Source organism: Cervus elaphus, chromosome 4 (genome assembly GCF_910594005.1).
Source record: "Cervus elaphus chromosome 4, mCerEla1.1, whole genome shotgun sequence".
Lineage (NCBI taxonomy): Eukaryota > Metazoa > Chordata > Mammalia > Artiodactyla > Cervidae > Cervus > Cervus elaphus.
Genome location: NC_057818.1, coordinates 45077607 through 45095630, shown reverse-complemented (window position 1 = coordinate 45095630; position 18024 = coordinate 45077607). Strand labels below are relative to the sequence as shown.

At 51.4% G+C, this 18024-nt stretch overlaps 1 protein-coding gene and 1 non-coding gene across 2 annotated transcripts in view; both read right to left on the bottom strand.

The window, feature by feature from the left end:
• Window positions 1–3149: 3149 nt before the first annotated feature.
• On the bottom strand, window positions 3150–3256 carry LOC122692910. Its single transcript, XR_006340724.1, has one exon. It is a non-coding gene; the product is annotated as a U6 spliceosomal RNA (small nuclear RNA).
• A 510-nt stretch (window positions 3257–3766) lies between these two features.
• GPI (glucose-6-phosphate isomerase) overlaps window positions 3767–18024 on the bottom strand; it is a 29687-nt gene continuing 15429 nt past the window's right edge. Inside the window, exons 10-18 of the mRNA XM_043899107.1 lie at window positions 8614–8674; window positions 8156–8199; window positions 7890–8042; window positions 6948–7077; window positions 6718–6794; window positions 4751–4879; window positions 4452–4527; window positions 4293–4359; window positions 3767–4175 (exon numbers count right to left, since the gene is read on the bottom strand). Coding sequence (XP_043755042.1) covers window positions 4043–4175; window positions 4293–4359; window positions 4452–4527; window positions 4751–4879; window positions 6718–6794; window positions 6948–7077; window positions 7890–8042; window positions 8156–8199; window positions 8614–8674 — 870 coding nt within the window. The 3' untranslated portion in view covers window positions 3767–4042. The remainder of the gene's footprint in view (window positions 4176–4292; window positions 4360–4451; window positions 4528–4750; window positions 4880–6717; window positions 6795–6947; window positions 7078–7889; window positions 8043–8155; window positions 8200–8613; window positions 8675–18024) is intronic.

Here is an 18024-nt window from a genome sequence, read left to right as displayed (position 1 = left end):
TGAGGCACAGGGTGGTCTGTTGTGCTATTTGACTTTTATATGTTCGAGCTTTTCCGTAATAAAAATTTTAAAACACCTGTGGCACACGCAGGGGAATTTAAAAAACATAGTGCTAAGTGAAAGAAGCTAGGTACAAAAGGCCACATTCTAGAAAAGGTAGGCTTTGTAGTCAAATCGATGCTTGCCAGTTTGGGTTTAGGGGGCAGAGATTGACCACAAAAGGGTGCCAGAACTTGGGGTGATGAAAATGCTATAGATCTCACTTGTGCTGGCTACATGACTGGACAGAATTGTCAGAACTGTACACCAAAGGAAGATGAACTTTTACTATATGTAAATTACACCTCAATAAATTGGACTTAACAAAAGCATGTTGCAGAAGTACTTTTTCAGGCTTTGTACCATGGTATGTAAAAAAATAAAAATAGACACAGGTGCCTCCTTATGTTTGACTCCGGCCCCAGCGAAGACTTGGAGGTGAAACCTGTTTACTCCTAGTTTATTACTGCCAATCTGATGGCTTTACAGATGCTGTGAAGTCCAATCTTGCTGTTCTCGTCATGTCTAGCCAAAATGGCTGGATGACTTGGTAGATACTTGTTATTTTAGCTAAATGTTTCCCAGGATACATTTCTAAATTACTGCAATAAGAAACAAACTTCAAAATTCTTCTTGGGGATTTCTCTGGTGGTCCAGTGGTTAAGACTCCATGCTTCCACTGCAGGAGGCACAGGTTCAATCCCTGGTCAGAGAACTAAGATTCCCAAAATAGACTGCCCCCCCAAAAAAAAATTTTTTTTAAGCCCTTATTCTTGCTAACATAGCAAGATCTCCTCCAGCAAAAGGCCACATTCTGGAAAAGGTAAACTTTTTGTAATCAAATTGATGATTGCCAGTTACTGTGCTCTCTCCAATGTCATCTGATTATATCATAACACTACCTATCACAGCCTCTCCATCAACGTGTGATCACAGCATGAAGGCTTATTACTTAAGAGGAATTTTCGATATGTGAATTACTACTGCATTCCAGAATTCCAGAAGCAATTTAAAAGCAATTTTGACACTGGCATTATTGTGAAGTCCTTGGGACGAGTGCTTGCATGTGTGAGACTTGGAAGTGTCTAACTTAATTCTTGATTTTGTAGAGTTTGGACCTCCTGACAAACTCACAGAAATCATCAGATGGTGATACATTTGATATTTGAGGAAATACAGAATGAAGATGTTGAACACTGCTTCAGTCTCACCCAAAGAGCTGTTTGTGATGGTTAATTTTACATGTCAACTTAACTGGGCTAAAGAATGACCAGATAGCTAGTAAAAACATATTTTCTCTGATTGTTTATGAGGGTGCTTCAGAAGAGAATAGCACTTGAATTGGTAGACTGAATAAAGATCTGCCCTCTATAATGTGAGTGGGCATTCTCCAATCTACTGAGAGCTCAAAGAGAACAAAAAGATGGAGAAAAGATGAATTTTCTCTCTTTGAGCCAGGACCAACTGTCTTCTTCTGCCCTTGCACATCAGAGCTCCTGGCTCTCAAGCCTTCAGACTCTGGACCTTAACATCAGTGGCCTCTTAGTTTTCATGCCTTCAGGGTCAAACTGAATTATGCCCCTGGCTTTCCTGAGTCTCAGCTTGTAGACAGCATATTGAGGGATTTCTCAGCCTCCGTAATCGTGTAAGCCTCCTCCCATAGGAAATCTCATTCACCTCTGTAGAGATACACAGACATATATCCTATTGGTTCTGCTCCTCTGGAGAACTCATATACTATTCAAGACTCGCAACAACTGGCAGCTACACAGTAAGTGGAAGCTGTAAGTGATGACAGTGGCAGTGATGAGCAGAACAAGGTAGGGCCAAGGGACATGTGGCCAATTGTTTTCCAGGTCCTCTTCCTCCTGACGTGAGACTTGGCAGCTGGCCCAGAACTCAGGGGTCTCACTGCTACAAGATCCTTTGTGTGAAACCAAGTCAGCCTGAGACAGTCTGCCGCCAGAACTTTCCTCTAAGTTTTTTGTGTGTGCTTGCTCTTTTGTAAAGAGGAAGTGCCTCTGCTGGGAATATAGCTCACTTTTCATCAGCTGTATTAAGGTGGGTCAGCAGGGGTTTCAACAGAGCCTGAGTGTTGAAGAGCCTCTATCAGTTCTGCAAAAGTGGGGAGAGAAGTGGACATTCACTTTGGGAATGAAAAAAGAATCTCACTTCACCAACAGGAGGATGAGAAGTGCTGACAATTTCTGTTATTTTAGGTGGATATTTGCACCTATATGGTCATTCTCTACAATCAGGGTATTCCTTCCTTTCATGGGTACAGTTTCTCTTCTCTTTATAAGAACAAAAAAATAAAAGTCCTGACTTTTTCCTGTTTTGAGGAAGGAACATGAGCAAGCCAGAGGACAACTCAAATGCAGGCAGCCCAGAAGATGCGGTGAAGGCCACCCTGATAACAGGGTCGAGGGCAGCAGGGCCTTATGAGGGGCAGTAGTTTTCCTGGTTCAGACCATTCTGTCATGGTCTAGGGTGTAGGTCTGGAAAGCTCAGCCTCTAGCATGCCCATTGGTTCTGTTCATCATTGTTTTTTTAAATCTTATTTAATTTTTGGCTTATTTATTTACTTACTTATTTTTGGCTTATTTATTTATATCCCTTGTGGCTTAGCTGGTGAAGAATCTGCCTGCAATGCAGGCACCTGGGTTCAATCTCTGGGTTGGAAAGATGCCCCGGAGAAGGGAAAGGTTACCCACTCCAGTATTCTGGCTTGGAGAATTCCATGGACTGTATAGTCCATGGGTTGCAGAGAGTCGGACATGACTGAGCAACTTGCACTTCACTTCATTTTTGGCTCTGCTGGATCTTCATGGCCACTCCAGGTCTTTCTCTAGTTGCAGTGAGCTGAGGCTACTCTTTAGTGATGCACGGGCTTCTTATTGCAGTTTCTGCTGTTGTGGGGCTCAGGCTCAGTAGTTGTGGCTCCTGGGCTCTAGAGTTTAGCTCATGCCCATGTGGTATATGGGCTTAGTTGCCCCGTGGCATGTGGAATCTTCCTGGACCAGGGATTGAACCCATGTCCCCTGCATTGGCAGGCAGATTTTTAACCACTGGACGACATGGAGAGTCCCATCAATTCTTTATTTTTTTTTTTTAATATGGAACGCTTCACGAATTTGCGTGTCATCCTTGCGCAAGGGCCATGCTAATCTTCTCTGTATCGTTCCAATTTTAGTATATGTGCTGCCGAAGCGAGCACCCATCAATTCTTTAAATGAAATTCCTTTTCAGCTAAGTTGGCCAGAAGTATTAATATATTGAATAGAAGTACCTTAAATAGAAAATAAAAAAGCAGTTTGTTCAAAATTCCTTTTTTTTCAATGTCTACCTTATAAAAGGAAAGAATTACCTGGGCACCTGGGCAGGAGTTAGCAGTCACTCTTGCTCTGGGCCAGGAATCCACCCAAAGAGACAAAATCTCACTGTGGTTTTAAAAACCGTTCATCAAACAGAAGGATACAGTCCCTCCAAAGCCACAAAGGTGAGCAGTGTAAGAAGACGGAGAAGAGATCCGGCTGCAGAGGCCAAGCTGCCCTTGAGACATGGACAGTGCCCTGCTCCACCCACTCTCTCCTCAAGGGGCCATCTTCCAGTGTGGATCTGCTCACCAATTACAGTCAAGCCTCAGTCAAGGCAACCACTCTTCCTACTGGGCACCTTGACTTCTGCAGAAAGCCCATCTCACAACAAAGAGGCTAAGCCCATGACCTCCTTTGTGACATATTTATTTTTCTTCCTGGTACACAAACAATAAACATAGATCAGAAAAATCAGTTGCACTGAAACACTTCAGCCAATTGTAGAACAGAGAGGGTGTGGACACTGAGAGGGCAGGGGTGGCAACTCCAGACTAGCTTCCCCCAAAGGGCTCGTGGTCCAAGCCCAAAACCAGAGGGTGCTCTGGGCAGGACCATGCAGTGCAGACTCTGGGCAGGCAGACAAGAAGGACCAGTCACAACAGGGGCTACTGCTGGGCACGAGTTTATTAGCTTCTGGCCTCGCGCTCCTGCTTGATGAAGTTGATCAGCCCATTGGTGGAAGAATCGTGAGAAGTCACTGGGCTGCTGCCGTCAAGCTCAGGTTCAATTTTCTTAGCCAGCTGCTTTCCCAGCTCCACTCTGCCAGGGAGAGGAGAAATAAGGGTATGAGGAGGCTTCCAGCATTACTAGTGAAATCCACAAGCCAACTCACCTCGGGTAGGCATTCCCTACCCTCCCCTCGAGCCAGCAACTCACCCCCACTGGTCAAAGCTGTTGATGTCCCAGATAACGCCCTGAATGAAGATCTTGTGCTCATACATGGCTGTGGAGGGGGTACATGTGGAGGGAAGCACGTTAGGGTTCCCCTAGCCCACTCAGACCTACCCCAAGCTGAGACCTTCCCCGCTTACTCACCAATCAAGGCTCCAAGAATGAATGGCGTGAGTTTGGTGAACACTATAGAATTGGTCGGGCGATTTCCTTCAAAGACCTTCAGAAAACACCCAGGAATGTCCGCCAGTTAGTCGTGGTCCCCAGCTCTTCAGAAGGGAAGCACCCCCTGCCCAAGGCTGGGGTGGGCAGGTCCGTGAGGACAGCCCCCCCTACTGTGCAGGACAGCACAGTGCTCCCCGAGCCCCCGTCCACGGCCAAACAACTTCATCCTTCCGGCTCCAGGATGCCACCCCAAAGCCCAGTCCAAGAGAAGCACTGACCTTGTGGGGCAACAGCTTCTCAAAGTCCTCTGGACTCCTTCCAGCAGCCTGTAGCTCCTTCCGGGCCTCCTCTGTCGACTTCCCCCTCATCAGGGCCTCAGTCTGGGCCAAGAAGTTGGCCAGGAGGATCTGATGAGAGAGACATCAAGTACCATTGTGAAGCACTGTATGAGCTTCAGGCAGACAGATGAGACTGCCTGGCACTGCCCAATTGGGGTGAGTCTCAACAGTTGGGGTCAGCCTGATTGCCTCCAACTCTAGAGCTTATTTGGAACAAGTGGGGACAACAGAGCACATCCAAGGACACCAGAAACTAGGTAACAACAATAAGTACCCTTCAAGGACTATGTACTACTTGCTGAGCGGCCATTTAAAAACTTTTCCAATGTTTATCTTTTAAGACTGTGAGGGGCAGAGGCATCATCTCTCTTTTCTAGCTGAGCCTCAGTTTCTTCAAGTCAACAGCACTGAATCCAAGACAGAGGAACAGACGGGAAGAATCAGAATTCAAACCCAGGACACTGAGTCCAAAGCTTGTGCCCACAGTAACCTGTACTACTCTGCACACCGGAGATAAGGCAGGAGCAGTCCCCTTCAAGGATTCTTGTCACCTCCGGAGTGGGGTGGTTTTCCCCTTGCTGCTGTGGCAGACAAGATCTTGAATCCCTGATCTTTGCCCCCTGCTGTTAATGCCTGTGTGCACAGCATGGCAAAAGGGATTTGGTAGAGGGATTTGGAGCTAAGGTTACAGACCTTAAGATAAGGAGATTATCTGGGTGGACCCAATGTAATCACATGGCCCTTTAATTTTTTTAAAATAGAGACATGCAACTGAAGAAGAGGCAGGACAAAATTGAAGCATCAGATGGACTTAGCCCACCCCTGCAGGTTCTGAGACCAAGAGCCAAAAGGGTTTCTAGAAGTTGAGCACAGCTCCCAGCTATCAGCAAAGAAACTGGACCTTGGTCCTACAACAGAGGGAAATGGTAAAACTCAACATTCCAAAAACAAAGATCATGGCGTCTGGTCCCACCACTTCATGGCAAACAGATGGGGAAACCAAGGAAACAGTGAGAGATTTTATTTTTGGGGGCTCCAAAATCACTGCAGATGGTGACTGTAGCCATGAAATTAAAAGATGCTCGCTCCTTGGAAGAAAAGCTATGACCAACCTAGAGAGCATATTAAAAAGCATAGACCTTTGTTGACAAAGGCCCATCTAGTCAAAGCTATGGTTTTTCCAGTAGTCATGTATGGATGTGAGAGTTGGACCATAAAGAAAGCTGAGCACTGAAGAACTGATGATTTTGAACTGTGGTGTTAGAGAAAACTCTTGAGAGTCCCTTGGACTGCAAGGAGATCAAACCAGTCAATCTTAAAGGAAATAAGTCCTGAATATTCATTGGAAGGACTGATGCTGAAGCTGAAACTCCTATACTTTGGTGACCTGATGCAAAGAACTGACTTCTTGGAAAAGACCCTGATGCTGGGAAAAACTGAATGCAGGAGAAGGAGATGACAGAGGATGAGATGGTTGGATGGCATCACTGACTTGATGAGTTTGAGCAAGCTCTGGGAGTTGGTGATGGACAGGGAAGCCTAGCGTGCTATAGTCCATGGAGTCACAAAGAATAGGACACAACTGAGCAAATGAACTGATAGGGAAATAGATTCTACCAACAATCTGAATGAATGAGGAAAAGGCTGCCCCCCAGAACCTCCAAAAAGGAACACAACCCTGCGGATACCCTGACTTCAGCCTGAGACCCTCAGCAGAGACCCAGCAAGCATGATGGACTGCGGCCCAAAGAAACCCAAGACAATAAATGAGTGTTGTTTTTAAGCCACTAAGCTTGTGGTGACAGGAACAGAAAACTAGTCAGTGCTGACTAATTCATCAGTCTTAAGAGGTCTGGGTGTGATGTGAATCTAAGACAGCTGAAGAGGGTCAGGAAGAGTGTTTTTACCTTGTGATGCAAACCATTCCTTATGGGGTGCTGGCTCTGGACCGGGATAAGGAAGTCGCAGGGTATCATCTTGGTACCTGTGAAGGGCACGGCAGTCACTCAGGTACCTACCCCCACCATGGGAGCCACCCACACGGTCTACAAGGGAACCCTCATCTGATGGAGGGGGCTCTGCCGGCAGGCCCTCCCCATCCCTAGTAGCACTCCTGCCCTGGCCAGGTGGGCCCTACCTTGGTGGATGAGCTGGTAGAAGGCGTGCTGGCCATTGGTCCCTGGCTCCCCCCACACAATGGGGCCTGTCTGGTAGTTCACACGGGCGCCGGACTTGGTGATGTACTTCCCATTGGACTCCATGTCACCCTGGAACAGGGCCAGAAACCCAGCCCTCGATCTGCAAGTCTTGCTCTTCACGCACCATCCCCAAAACCTGCCTGGGACGCACCAGACATGCCTGCCCTGCCCCGTGAGATCCTGTTGTGTCCTCACCTGGGAGGGGAGAGGTCACAAGCTTTTTGCCTTTGACCCATGACCAGGAGAAGGTAGGAATGGAGGTCCAGGGAGGACCCATCACTAGGGGAAGGCAGGTATGGCAGTACAGGGAGGACCTTCCTAAGAGCAGACACTGGTCACAAAATATTTAAGTGATTTCTTAAGGCAGGCTGGGGTCCAGGCTGTACTGCATTTGACAGTCATCACCTCAACCAGACTCTGGTCTTGGGGCTGGCCTCAGCCCCTCCTCCAGTCACAGAATCCACTGCTTCAAGGGGGCTATGGAGATTCCAGGGGCAGAGGGCTGTGAGAAGCCCAAAGAGGCACCACAGCCTGGGTGTAACCTTGCTTTTCTGGAGGGAGGCAAAGGCAGTGCAAACTATGGGGGTCGCAGGCCGTGGCCCCAGTCTTAACAGGTGATGTCCAAGAAAGAAATGACCCGGTTGAGGCACATGCCCTGAGCCAGGCCAGAGCCTGACTGGCCACGACGCCATGGCAGCCAGTCACGCCCCTCCCGTGGTAGCCCAACCTGACTGACATGGATCCTGGTTAGAGATTCACCAGGAGAGGGGGAGCACAGGTGGGCCTTGGACATGCCCGAGGCTAGCGAGGGAAAGGCCCTAGGAGGAGAGGTAACCTGGGCTCAGGGGCCCTGACCCACGGCCTTGCCCGGCAGCGGGTACCTGCTGGAAGTAGGCAGCAAAGCGGTGCAGGTACTGGTCATAGGGCAGCATGGCGTGCGTCTCACACCCAAAGCAGTTGATGTACCATATGCCCAGCAGAGCCAGCAGCACGGGGGCGTTCTTCTCCAGGGGCGTCGTGCGGAAGTGCTGGTCCTGCAAGGAGAGCAGGGTGGAGGGGGCTGAGCAGCTGCCGAGGGGGAGGGAGCCGCACCAACCTACGCGCCGCTGGCCGGCGCCTGCCGCGGAACTCGGGCCTCAGCACTTACCATCCAGTGAGCCCCCGACAGCAGCTGCTCGAAGTTGTCAAACCCTGCGACACAAAAGCAGCGTCAACAGAAATGATCGTGCCCTGTGCCTCCAGGCCATGGACACAGCTGCTTCTAGAACCAGGGGAAGGCTGGAGGGGAAGCCAGAAGCAACAAGTGGGAGGACGAGGGCCTGTGGAAAGCCTCTCTAATCAGAGTCAGTCCTGAGCTCAAAGGCAGTTGTAACTCCACCTGGCATGGGGAATGAGCCGGACCACAGGGGCAGGGAGAAAGGCCAACCTGCCAATCCCAAGCGTCACTCGGCCTTTCCCATCTGACCTGGGAGAAAGGCTCCCATCAAGGGCAGAGAGGCCAGCAGCCTGTGGGAACAGAAGGGCATCTGGGGACATGAGCCCCCACCCCTACCTCAGACTGCAGCAGCGTCTCCCGGGACAGAGACACAGAACACACACACTCACCCACGTGCAGGGCAATGGAGAGTCCGATGGCTGACCACAGCGAGTAGCGGCCTCCTACCCACTAGAAGAGACAGGAAAAGGCGCTGAGGAAGGGTTGGCACACCCCGCCCCCCCTCCCTCCTGCCAAGAAACTTGTCCCCGGGAGCCATGCTCTTGTACAGGTGCAGCCCACCTCTGCAGAGGTCCTGGCCCAACCCACCTCTGAGAAGCAACAGCAAGCCAGGCGCTGGCAGCTGTTGGGCTGACCAACAGCACTAACTGCACATGGACTGACCAGAGCCACAGACTCGACCGAAGACCTTACTGTGGCTGGTCCGGCCTCCCCAGACACCGACAGACCCGAGCCTCCTACCTGCACAGGTCCAGACTCACCAGACACTGACAGACCCGGGCCTCATACCTGCACTGGTCCGGCCTTCCCAGACACCAACAGACCCGGGCCTCATACCTGCACAGGTCCGGCCTCACCAGACACCGACAGATCTGGGCTTCATACCTGCACCAGGTCCGGCCAGCCTCCCCAGACACCGACAGAGCTGGGGGCCCTCATACCTGCACAGGTCCGGCCTTACCAGACACCAACAGACCCGGGCCTCATACCTGCACAGGTCTGGCCTCACCAGACACCGACAGACCTGGGCCTCATACCTGAACCAGCTCCAGCCTCCTCAAACACTGACAGACCCGAGCCTCATACCTGAGCAAGGTTTGGCCTCCCCAGACACCGACAGACCCCGGCCTCATACCTGCACAGGCCCGGCCTCCCCAGACACCGACAGACCCGGGCCTCATACCTGCACAGGTCCGGCCTCCCCAGACACCGACAGACCCAGACCTCATACCTGCACAGGTCCGGCCTCCCCAGACACCGACAGACCCGGGCCTCATACCTGCACAGGTCCGGCCTCCCCAGACACCGACAGACCCGGGCCTCATACCTGAGCAAGGTTTAGCCTCCTCAGACACTGACAGATCTGGGCTTCATACCTGCACCAGGTCCGGCCAGCCTCCCCAGACACCAACAGAGCTGGGGGCCCTCATACCTGCACAGGTCCGGCCTCCCCAGACACCGACAGACCCGGGCCTCATACCTGAGCAAGGTTTGGCCTCCTCAGACACTGACAGATCTGGGCTTCATTCCTGCACCAGGTCCGGCCGGCCTCCCCAGACACCAACAGACCCGGGCCTCACACCTGCACAGGTCTAGCCTCCTCAGATACCAACAGACCCAGACCTCATACCTGCATCAGGTCTGGCCTCCCCAGACACCAACAGACCCGGGCCTCATACCTGCACAGGTCTGGCCTCACCAGACAAACAGATCCAGGCCTCCGTACCTGCACAGGTCCGGCCTCACCACTGACAGACCCAGGGCCTCATAGCTGAGCCAGGTCCAGCCCTCCTCAGACACCAACAGATCCAGTGCCTAGCCCACCTCCTTGGACACTGACAAATCAGAATCCCATACCTGTGTCTGGTCATGCCTCCTAGGACATCAACAGAGCCAGTGACTCATACCTGTGTCCAGCCTCTGTCAACACCAACAGACCCAGCACCTTCTACCTGTGCCCATGCTACCCTGAGCAACCAACGACCTACCTGACTGTGGCCACTGCTCCTCAGACCCAGTGCCTCATACCTGGGTCTGGCCTTGCCTCTTCTGACAACGAGAGACCCAGCGCCTTGTACCTGAGCCCATCCCCGACTCCTCTGTACTGACAGACACAGGTCCTCCTACCTGTGCCAGCCCTGCTTCCTGGGACACTGACAGGCCCAGCAGCTCATACCTGGACTTGACTGATCTTCAGCCTCAGCCCAAGACACACCAAGACCTACCATTCACACTGTGCCCTCCCACGGCACACTGCAGATTCCACTTTGTACCATCGGAATCCTCAGCGCTCCAATCACATCCTCCTAACAACTATTTATGGAGTACCCACCAAGTTCCTAGCATAGGCAATGCCAACAATCCATGGGGGTGAAAGATATAAATGAAACAATCATGCCAATAAATGTGAAAATGAGATAAAGTGCTTAGAAGACAGGAATACAATACTGAAACCAATAATAAAAGGACTCTGAAGGTGCTTCAGCCTGGATGTGAAGAATGGGCAAGTATTACTCAGGGAAGCAGAGAGGGAGGAGGATTCCAGGAGCCACAAGAGCATATGCAGGGCTTGTGTAGCAAGAACAGCCCTTCTCAACAGTGAGAGAATTAAGCCCCACAGAAAATGCTCTGAATGACTTAGTTTCTCCATACTCCCAAGGTTGGTCGAAGGCTAGCATCCTTCCAGATGCAAAAGAGAGATGCTACTTCATTATATCCAATGGCTGCCTTGGGGCATTAGGATTTAATTCTCTCCTGAAAGCCCACTGAGAAAGGCTGGGCAGGAAAACAGCACAAGTTTGAAGATGAAGGAAGGAGTGTTAAACTGGTGGGCAGAAATTGAGAGGCAAGGCTGGAGAACCAAGAAGTCTGTGGGTGAGGTGGGAATGGAAGCAGGAAACCACACAGGAGCCCCAGAGGTCGTCCAAAGAATGATGTCACCCTGGATGGGGGTGGCGGGGATGCACACACTGACTCAGGATGTTCAGTTAAACAGGAGGAATTGGAAGGATGAGAGGATCAAGAGAGGATCAGACGTTTCTGGCTTGGGTAATAAAGATGAATTTGAAGGTGTTCTTTACTTAGAAAGGGTCTGGGGTTTGAGGGAACCTGACCTGACAGTCACAGTCCCACAGACCACACTATGCCTGACAGAGGCTCTCAGATCTCACCCAACAGACTCAAACCCAGGACTGAGTAGACGGCCAGGGCGCAGACTGACAGATTCCACACTGCTGACCTTGGCTGGGGGCAGGGTCTCAGACTTGACTTTTGTTTGGGGAAGAGCCCAGCAAAGCCAGTATCTGATTTGAGCCTCTGAAACCTCAAGCTGCAGACACAGATCGCTATACCTCACCTTTTCCTGCAGTGAGTTCAGAACACACCTTAAAGATGTAGCACCTGAGTCAGTTCTAAGTTCTGAGCCTCACTAGCCTCAGACCTCACCTTCTCCAACCAGGTATAATGCAATCTCTTTCCACACATGGTTAGTTCAGACCCTGCCAACCAGACCCCAATGTGACAGACTACACCCCAGACTGGTTACAGATCCCCTGGCCTCCGCAACACTGCCCATCACACCAGACCAGGGTGCTGGGGACAGGTGGCTGACATGGCTCAGCGTATTCTACCTCTCCTACCTGAACCCAAGGGCTCCACAGACCTCCCCAGGCAGACCTAGGTATACACACCTACGATCACTCTGGCTTTCCCTCAGTGACAGTCCACGCTACCCACTTAAGTGTTCTGATCGACCCTACCATTGAGGGTCCCACCTGTGTCTGAACCACCTTCTCAGGCCTTACCAATCACACCAATTATGTATTTCTTGGCTAGATCTTGCCCCATTCATTTCATTTAACAGGTCCAGGGATTCCAACTTGTACCTGAACCCTGGGGGCAAAAACCCACCTAAGATCATGTTTATATACCTCTGCCCATGTGACGGACTCACTGAAAAAGGCAGGTCCACATAGAAACCCTGGGCAATGATACAATGGCTTCACCTGTGACATTAATTCTGCCTACCTATGTCTGACTCCAGTACCTCATGCCACAGGGTTATATACCTGTCAGAGACAGGCTCCAGACAGCTCAGCTCATGAACGAGGCTTCACATACCTGGCTGTGCCTAACCTTGACCCCTTACATCTCAACCAGCAGACCCAGGCCACCTCCCTGAGCCCAACTCCAGACTCCTCACACCTTCCCAAAGGATCTTGCCAAGAGATCTGATGCTGTATCAGTCCCTGCTTAACCTGGGCATCAAAACCTCAGCAGGGAGTCTCAGACCTCATTAGAAGTAAAAATCTCTGCATATCTGTGCTCAGCAGGCCCCACCTAAGAGCTGTGGTTCTACCTACTTGTGATTAACCCCAGGCCTAACCTCTATGACCTGGGTCAGAATCATGCTCCAAGGATTTCACCTGCAAGACCCAAGCATACATATGTCTGACCCCAAAGTCCTTGCTTGAGAGAGTCACCTCCACCTACTCATGTCCAACTAAGAGCCCTCAGGTCACCTATGACCCCAGAGTTCCACCTACCTGCAGAAGACCCCAATGCGTGACCAGAAGTCACTCTACCAATCCAGGCTTAACCCCGGTCCTTCAGCCATCACCAAAAGACCAGGGGTATATACCTCTGCCTGAATCCAATACCTTAAAGAGTCACATCTACCTATCTGTGTTCAAGCCTGGTCTTACCACTGAGGGTCCCACCTGTGTCTGAGTCACCTTCTCAGGCCTTACTAGTCACACCAATTATATATTTCTGGACTAGATCTTGCCCCACTCATTTCAACTAACAAGTACAGGGATGCCAACTTGTACCTGAACCCAGGGGGCAAAAACCCACCTAAGATCATGTTTACATACCTCTGCCCATGTGACCCTGATCCTTAGGCCTTCTCAAGACTACACTTGGCAGACCAGCTTTGCCTTCCTGCCTCTGACCTGGGCTCCTCAGAACATACTTGCTGGGCCAGCTCTGCCTATTTGTACATGACCCTGGACCTCAGTTCATACCTGGCGAACAGCTCTGTCTACCTGTACATGACCCTGGATCCTCTGATCATACCTAGTGGACCAGCTCTGCATACATGTACACAATCCTGGATCATCAGACCATACCTAGGGGACCAGCTCTGCCTACACGTATATGACCCTGGCCTCATGTGCAGTACCTGATGGACTAGCTCCACCTACCTATGCTTGATCCTGAATCCTTGGACCATTCATAACCAGACAGCTCTGCCTACCTGTACATAACCCTGGACCTTCAGACCGTACCTGACAGACCAACTTACCCACCTGTGTATGACCCTGGCTCCTCATGCTGTGCCCAGTGAACCAGTTCTGCTTACCTGGGCTTAACCCTGAGTCCTCAGGTCATACCGACAACAATTCTGCCTACCTGAATGTGACCCTGTCTCCTCAGACCATACTTAGTAGACTACCTCAGCCAACATGGACATTACCTTGGATCCAGTCTATACCTGGCAGATGAGCTCTGCCTACGTGTTCTTGACCCTGGGTCCTCAGATTGCACTTGGCAGACCAGTTCGGCTTACCTGTACTTGACCCTGGCTCATCAGACCACATCTTATGAACCAGCTCTGCCTACCTGTACATAACCCTGAGTCCGCACCTGGCGGGCCACCTCTACCTACCTGTACTTGACCCTGGCTCCTTTTGCCATACCTACCAAACCAGCTTTGCCTGCCTACCTGCCTCCGACCCAGGCTCCTCAGAACACACTTGCTGGGCCAGCTCTGCCTACCTGTACATGACCCTGGATTGTCAGACCAGATCTAGGGCACCAGGATGTACATGACCCTGGTTTCATGTGCTATACCTAATGGACCAGTTCTGCCTACCTGGATACAAGCTGGACCTTCAGATCATACCTGACAGACCAGCTCTGCCTACCTGGGCTTGACCCTGGCTCCTCAGACCATCCATTATGAACCAGTTCTACCTACCTGGCCATGACCCTGGCTCCTTGTGCTACCAAGTGGCCCAGCTCTGCTTACCTGGGCTTAACCCTGGATCCTCAGACCATACCTAGCAGACCAGTTCTACCCACCTGACCATGACCCTGGCTCCTCAGACCACATCTTACAGACCAGCTTTGCCCACGTGTATATGACCCTGGGTTCTGAGGCTGTGCCAAGAGGGCCAGCTCTACCTACCTGTATGTGACCCTGGCTCCGTGTGTGAACCAGCTCAGCTTACCTGTGAGTGGCTCTATCTCCTCAGATCTTACCTAGTGGATTTGCTCTGCCTACCTGTGCTTAATTCTGGGTCCTCAGGCCATACCCAGCAGAACAGTTCTGCCTACCTGTACATGACACCAGCTTCTTATGCTGTACCTAGCAGACCAGCTTTGCCTACCTGGATCCAGGATCCTCAGACCATGTCTAACCAGACACCTCTGCCTTCCTGTACACCACCCTGGACAGACCATACCTGACAGACCAGCTCTGCCTACCTGTACATGACCCTGAGTCCTTGCGCTGTCCCGAGTGGATCAGCTCTGCTTACCTGTGCACTTGACCCTGGCTCCTTATGATACACCGTGTGGGCCAACTCTGCCTACCTGTGCTCGAGTCCGCAGACTCAAGCGGACAGTGCTGCCTACCTGTACATGACCCTGGATCCTTAGACTGCACTTGGCGGACCAGCTCTGCTTACCTGTACGCAATTCTGGACTCTCAGACCATACCTGACAGACCGGGCTCTGCCTACCTGTGCTTGACCCTGGATCCTGAGACCATACCAGACAGACCGGGCTCTGCCTACCTGTATGTCCCTGGTTCCCCAGGCGGCACCGTGTGGGCCCCTCTACCTACCTGCTCTCGACCCTGGCTCCTTGTGCTGTACCTGTGCTCACTCTTACCTGTGCTTGACTCTTAATCCTTGGACTGTACTCAGAGGACGAGTTCTACCTACCTGTGCTTGACCCTGGATCACTGGACCATACCTAACCATGCCCTACCTGCCTACTTGCTCATGACCCTGGACCTTCAGACCATACCTAGACCACATCTACCTACCTGTTCTTGACCCTGGCTCCTTGTGCAAACCAGGTCTGCTTACCTGTGCACGACTCTATCTCCTCAGACCTTCTGCCTACCTGGGCTCGATTCCAGGTCCTGAGACCATACCCAATGGAACAGTTCTGCCTACCTGTCCATGACCCTGGCTTCTTACACTGTACCTAGCACAGGCTTTGCCTACCTGTGCTTGACTTCAGTCCCCAAACCATACGGAGCAGATAGCTCTGCCTACCTGCACATGACCCTGGGTCCTCAAACTATACCTACCCAGCCAGCTCTGCCTACCTGCACATGACTCTGGATCCTCAGACCATACATTACGGACCAGCTCTGCCTACCTGTAGTTGACCCTGCGTCCTCAGATAATACCCAATGAACCAGTTCTGCCCACCTCTACATGACCCTGGCTCCTTGTACTAGCAGACCAGCTCTAGTACCTGTGCGCAACTCTGAGGCCTCAGACCATACCCAACAGAACAGTTCTGCCTACCTGGACATTCCCCTGACCTTCAGTCCATATCTGGCAGACTAGCTTGGCCTACCTGTATATGACCCGGATCCTCAGACCATGCCCAGCAGACCAATTCTGTCTACTTGTTAATGACTCTGGCACCTCACACACCGTACCTAGCGGACCAGCTCTGCTCACCTGGGCTTGACTCTGGTTCTTCTTGGCGTGTGACCAGTCAGCTCTACCTACCTGAGATTGACCCTGGTTCCTGAGCCTGCAGCTGGACGGCCTTGCCTCTACCGACCTGTGCATGAGCCTGCAGCTGGTTCTGAGCCTACAGCTGGACGGCCTTGCCTCTACCGACCTGTGCATGAGCCTGCAGCTGGACGGCCTTGCCTCTACCGACCTGTGCGTGACCTTGGGTCTTTCAACTGCACATGATGAGCCACCTCTGGCTGCCCGTGCTTGTTCCTGGCTCCTGAGGCTGCCCCTGGCAGGCTAGCTCTGCCCCAGTTCAGCTCGCCAGAGGTCATCTAAGACATGTGGTTCTTTCCTGGACTCACCTGTGACTTTTGAGATTTCACTGGACAGACCCAGTTTCCTGAACTTGTTCCACAGACTTACCTGACAAACTCTACTCACCTGAGCTTAACTCACCCTGTGAGATGCAAGAATAAAACCTGTCCCCTATGCAGACTCCATAGATCTTACCTGAGAAACTCAATTCCACATACCTGCACCTGGGCACAACTCATCATCATAAGACATCTGCCAAGAAGCAGTTCTACCTACCTATCCTGACCTTACCTGGGAGATCCAGCTCCTGAGATCTCACCTGAGACACCTCCCTCTATCCACCTGTCTTCACTTTATATTCTCAGAGATCATCTAAAAAACCCAGTTCTTTCTAGATAAACCTAACTGGCTCCTCAGGCCTCACTTGACAGATCTACCTACTTGTTCCTGACCTCAACTGTGGGACAGAATTTAATGAACCCAAACGTGGCTTTCCAACCTACTTCCAGCTTGCTTCTGGCTTAGAGACTTAACCTGAAAAACTCAGTCTACCTGCACTGAACCTCAGTTCCTCAGATTCAGGATACAAACCAGGGACTGACCTCAACAGCGCAGACCTCACCTGTTCAGGAACCAGGAGTACAAGCCTGTCTCTCACCTCAACTCCTCCAACCTTACCTGACATACCTGCTCTGCACACCTGAGACATAGGATTCCCGAACCTTCCAGATGGATGGATGCAGTGCGCCATCTCTTTGCCGGACTCCAGTTTTTCAATCTTTTCCCAGGGGCCCGTGGGCCATTGCCCTGAGATCACCAGAACTGCTCGGACAACTGACGACACAATTCTGACCTGGACCCAACCGTGGATTTCTAAGCCCACTTGTCAGACTCAGCTCTGTCTCTATCTTTGGCTCCAGTGTCCTTATCTAACCAACCCACTTCTGCCCAGATGTTGTCTAATCTCAGTTCCTCGGGTCTCCCCAAAACACCGAGTTACACACACCTAGTCTGATTCTAGCTTCTGAGACCTCAAACAGATGTGGCTTTACAGATGACCCCTAGCAGACCCTGCTGTACAAACCTAACCTGAACAGACTCTTCCCGAAGACCTGACAGATTCCTGGCTGCTTGCCGTGGCCTGAGGGAAACCTGGTGAGAGTCAACTGGTGTTAAACGGGGTCTGAGTGACTTGTGCCTCTGACACTTCTGGAGACTTTTGTCCACCGTGAGCCTCTCACACCACATCTTAGTGACACAGCTCCTCAGCAGTTCACCTGTCTGTCTTCACCTGCCCCGACTCCCCAGTCCTTACCTTTGATAACCAGGTACATTCCGCCCACTTCCTCATCTGGGCACCTCAAACCCTACCCCAGCCAGACCCCAATACCACTGATACGTCCTGGGCTGGTCATGGAACCCCAGAGGCCTCAACAGCACCCTGAGCTCTGCCTGTTTCACTGGGTCTGGATGCTGAGAACCCAGAGGCTGACCTGGCTCAGGGGACTTTCCTATGTTTGTCTCATCTGAGTTCTAATAGCCGCGCTTGAGTGATCAGCCATCCAATACCTGAGGCTCACTCTTCAGAGCCAGCCAGAGAGATCCCACCGTATACAACCGTCCTGAACTCACAGATACAGGTCTAAGTTCCTGTCCATAATTTTGGCTCCTCAGATGCCACTCGACAGAATAAACATCTGAATTCTTCTAGAATCTCCCCTGTACCTTTACCCATCCTGGGGTTGCCTCTTCAGACATCACCTGCACCTGTCCTGG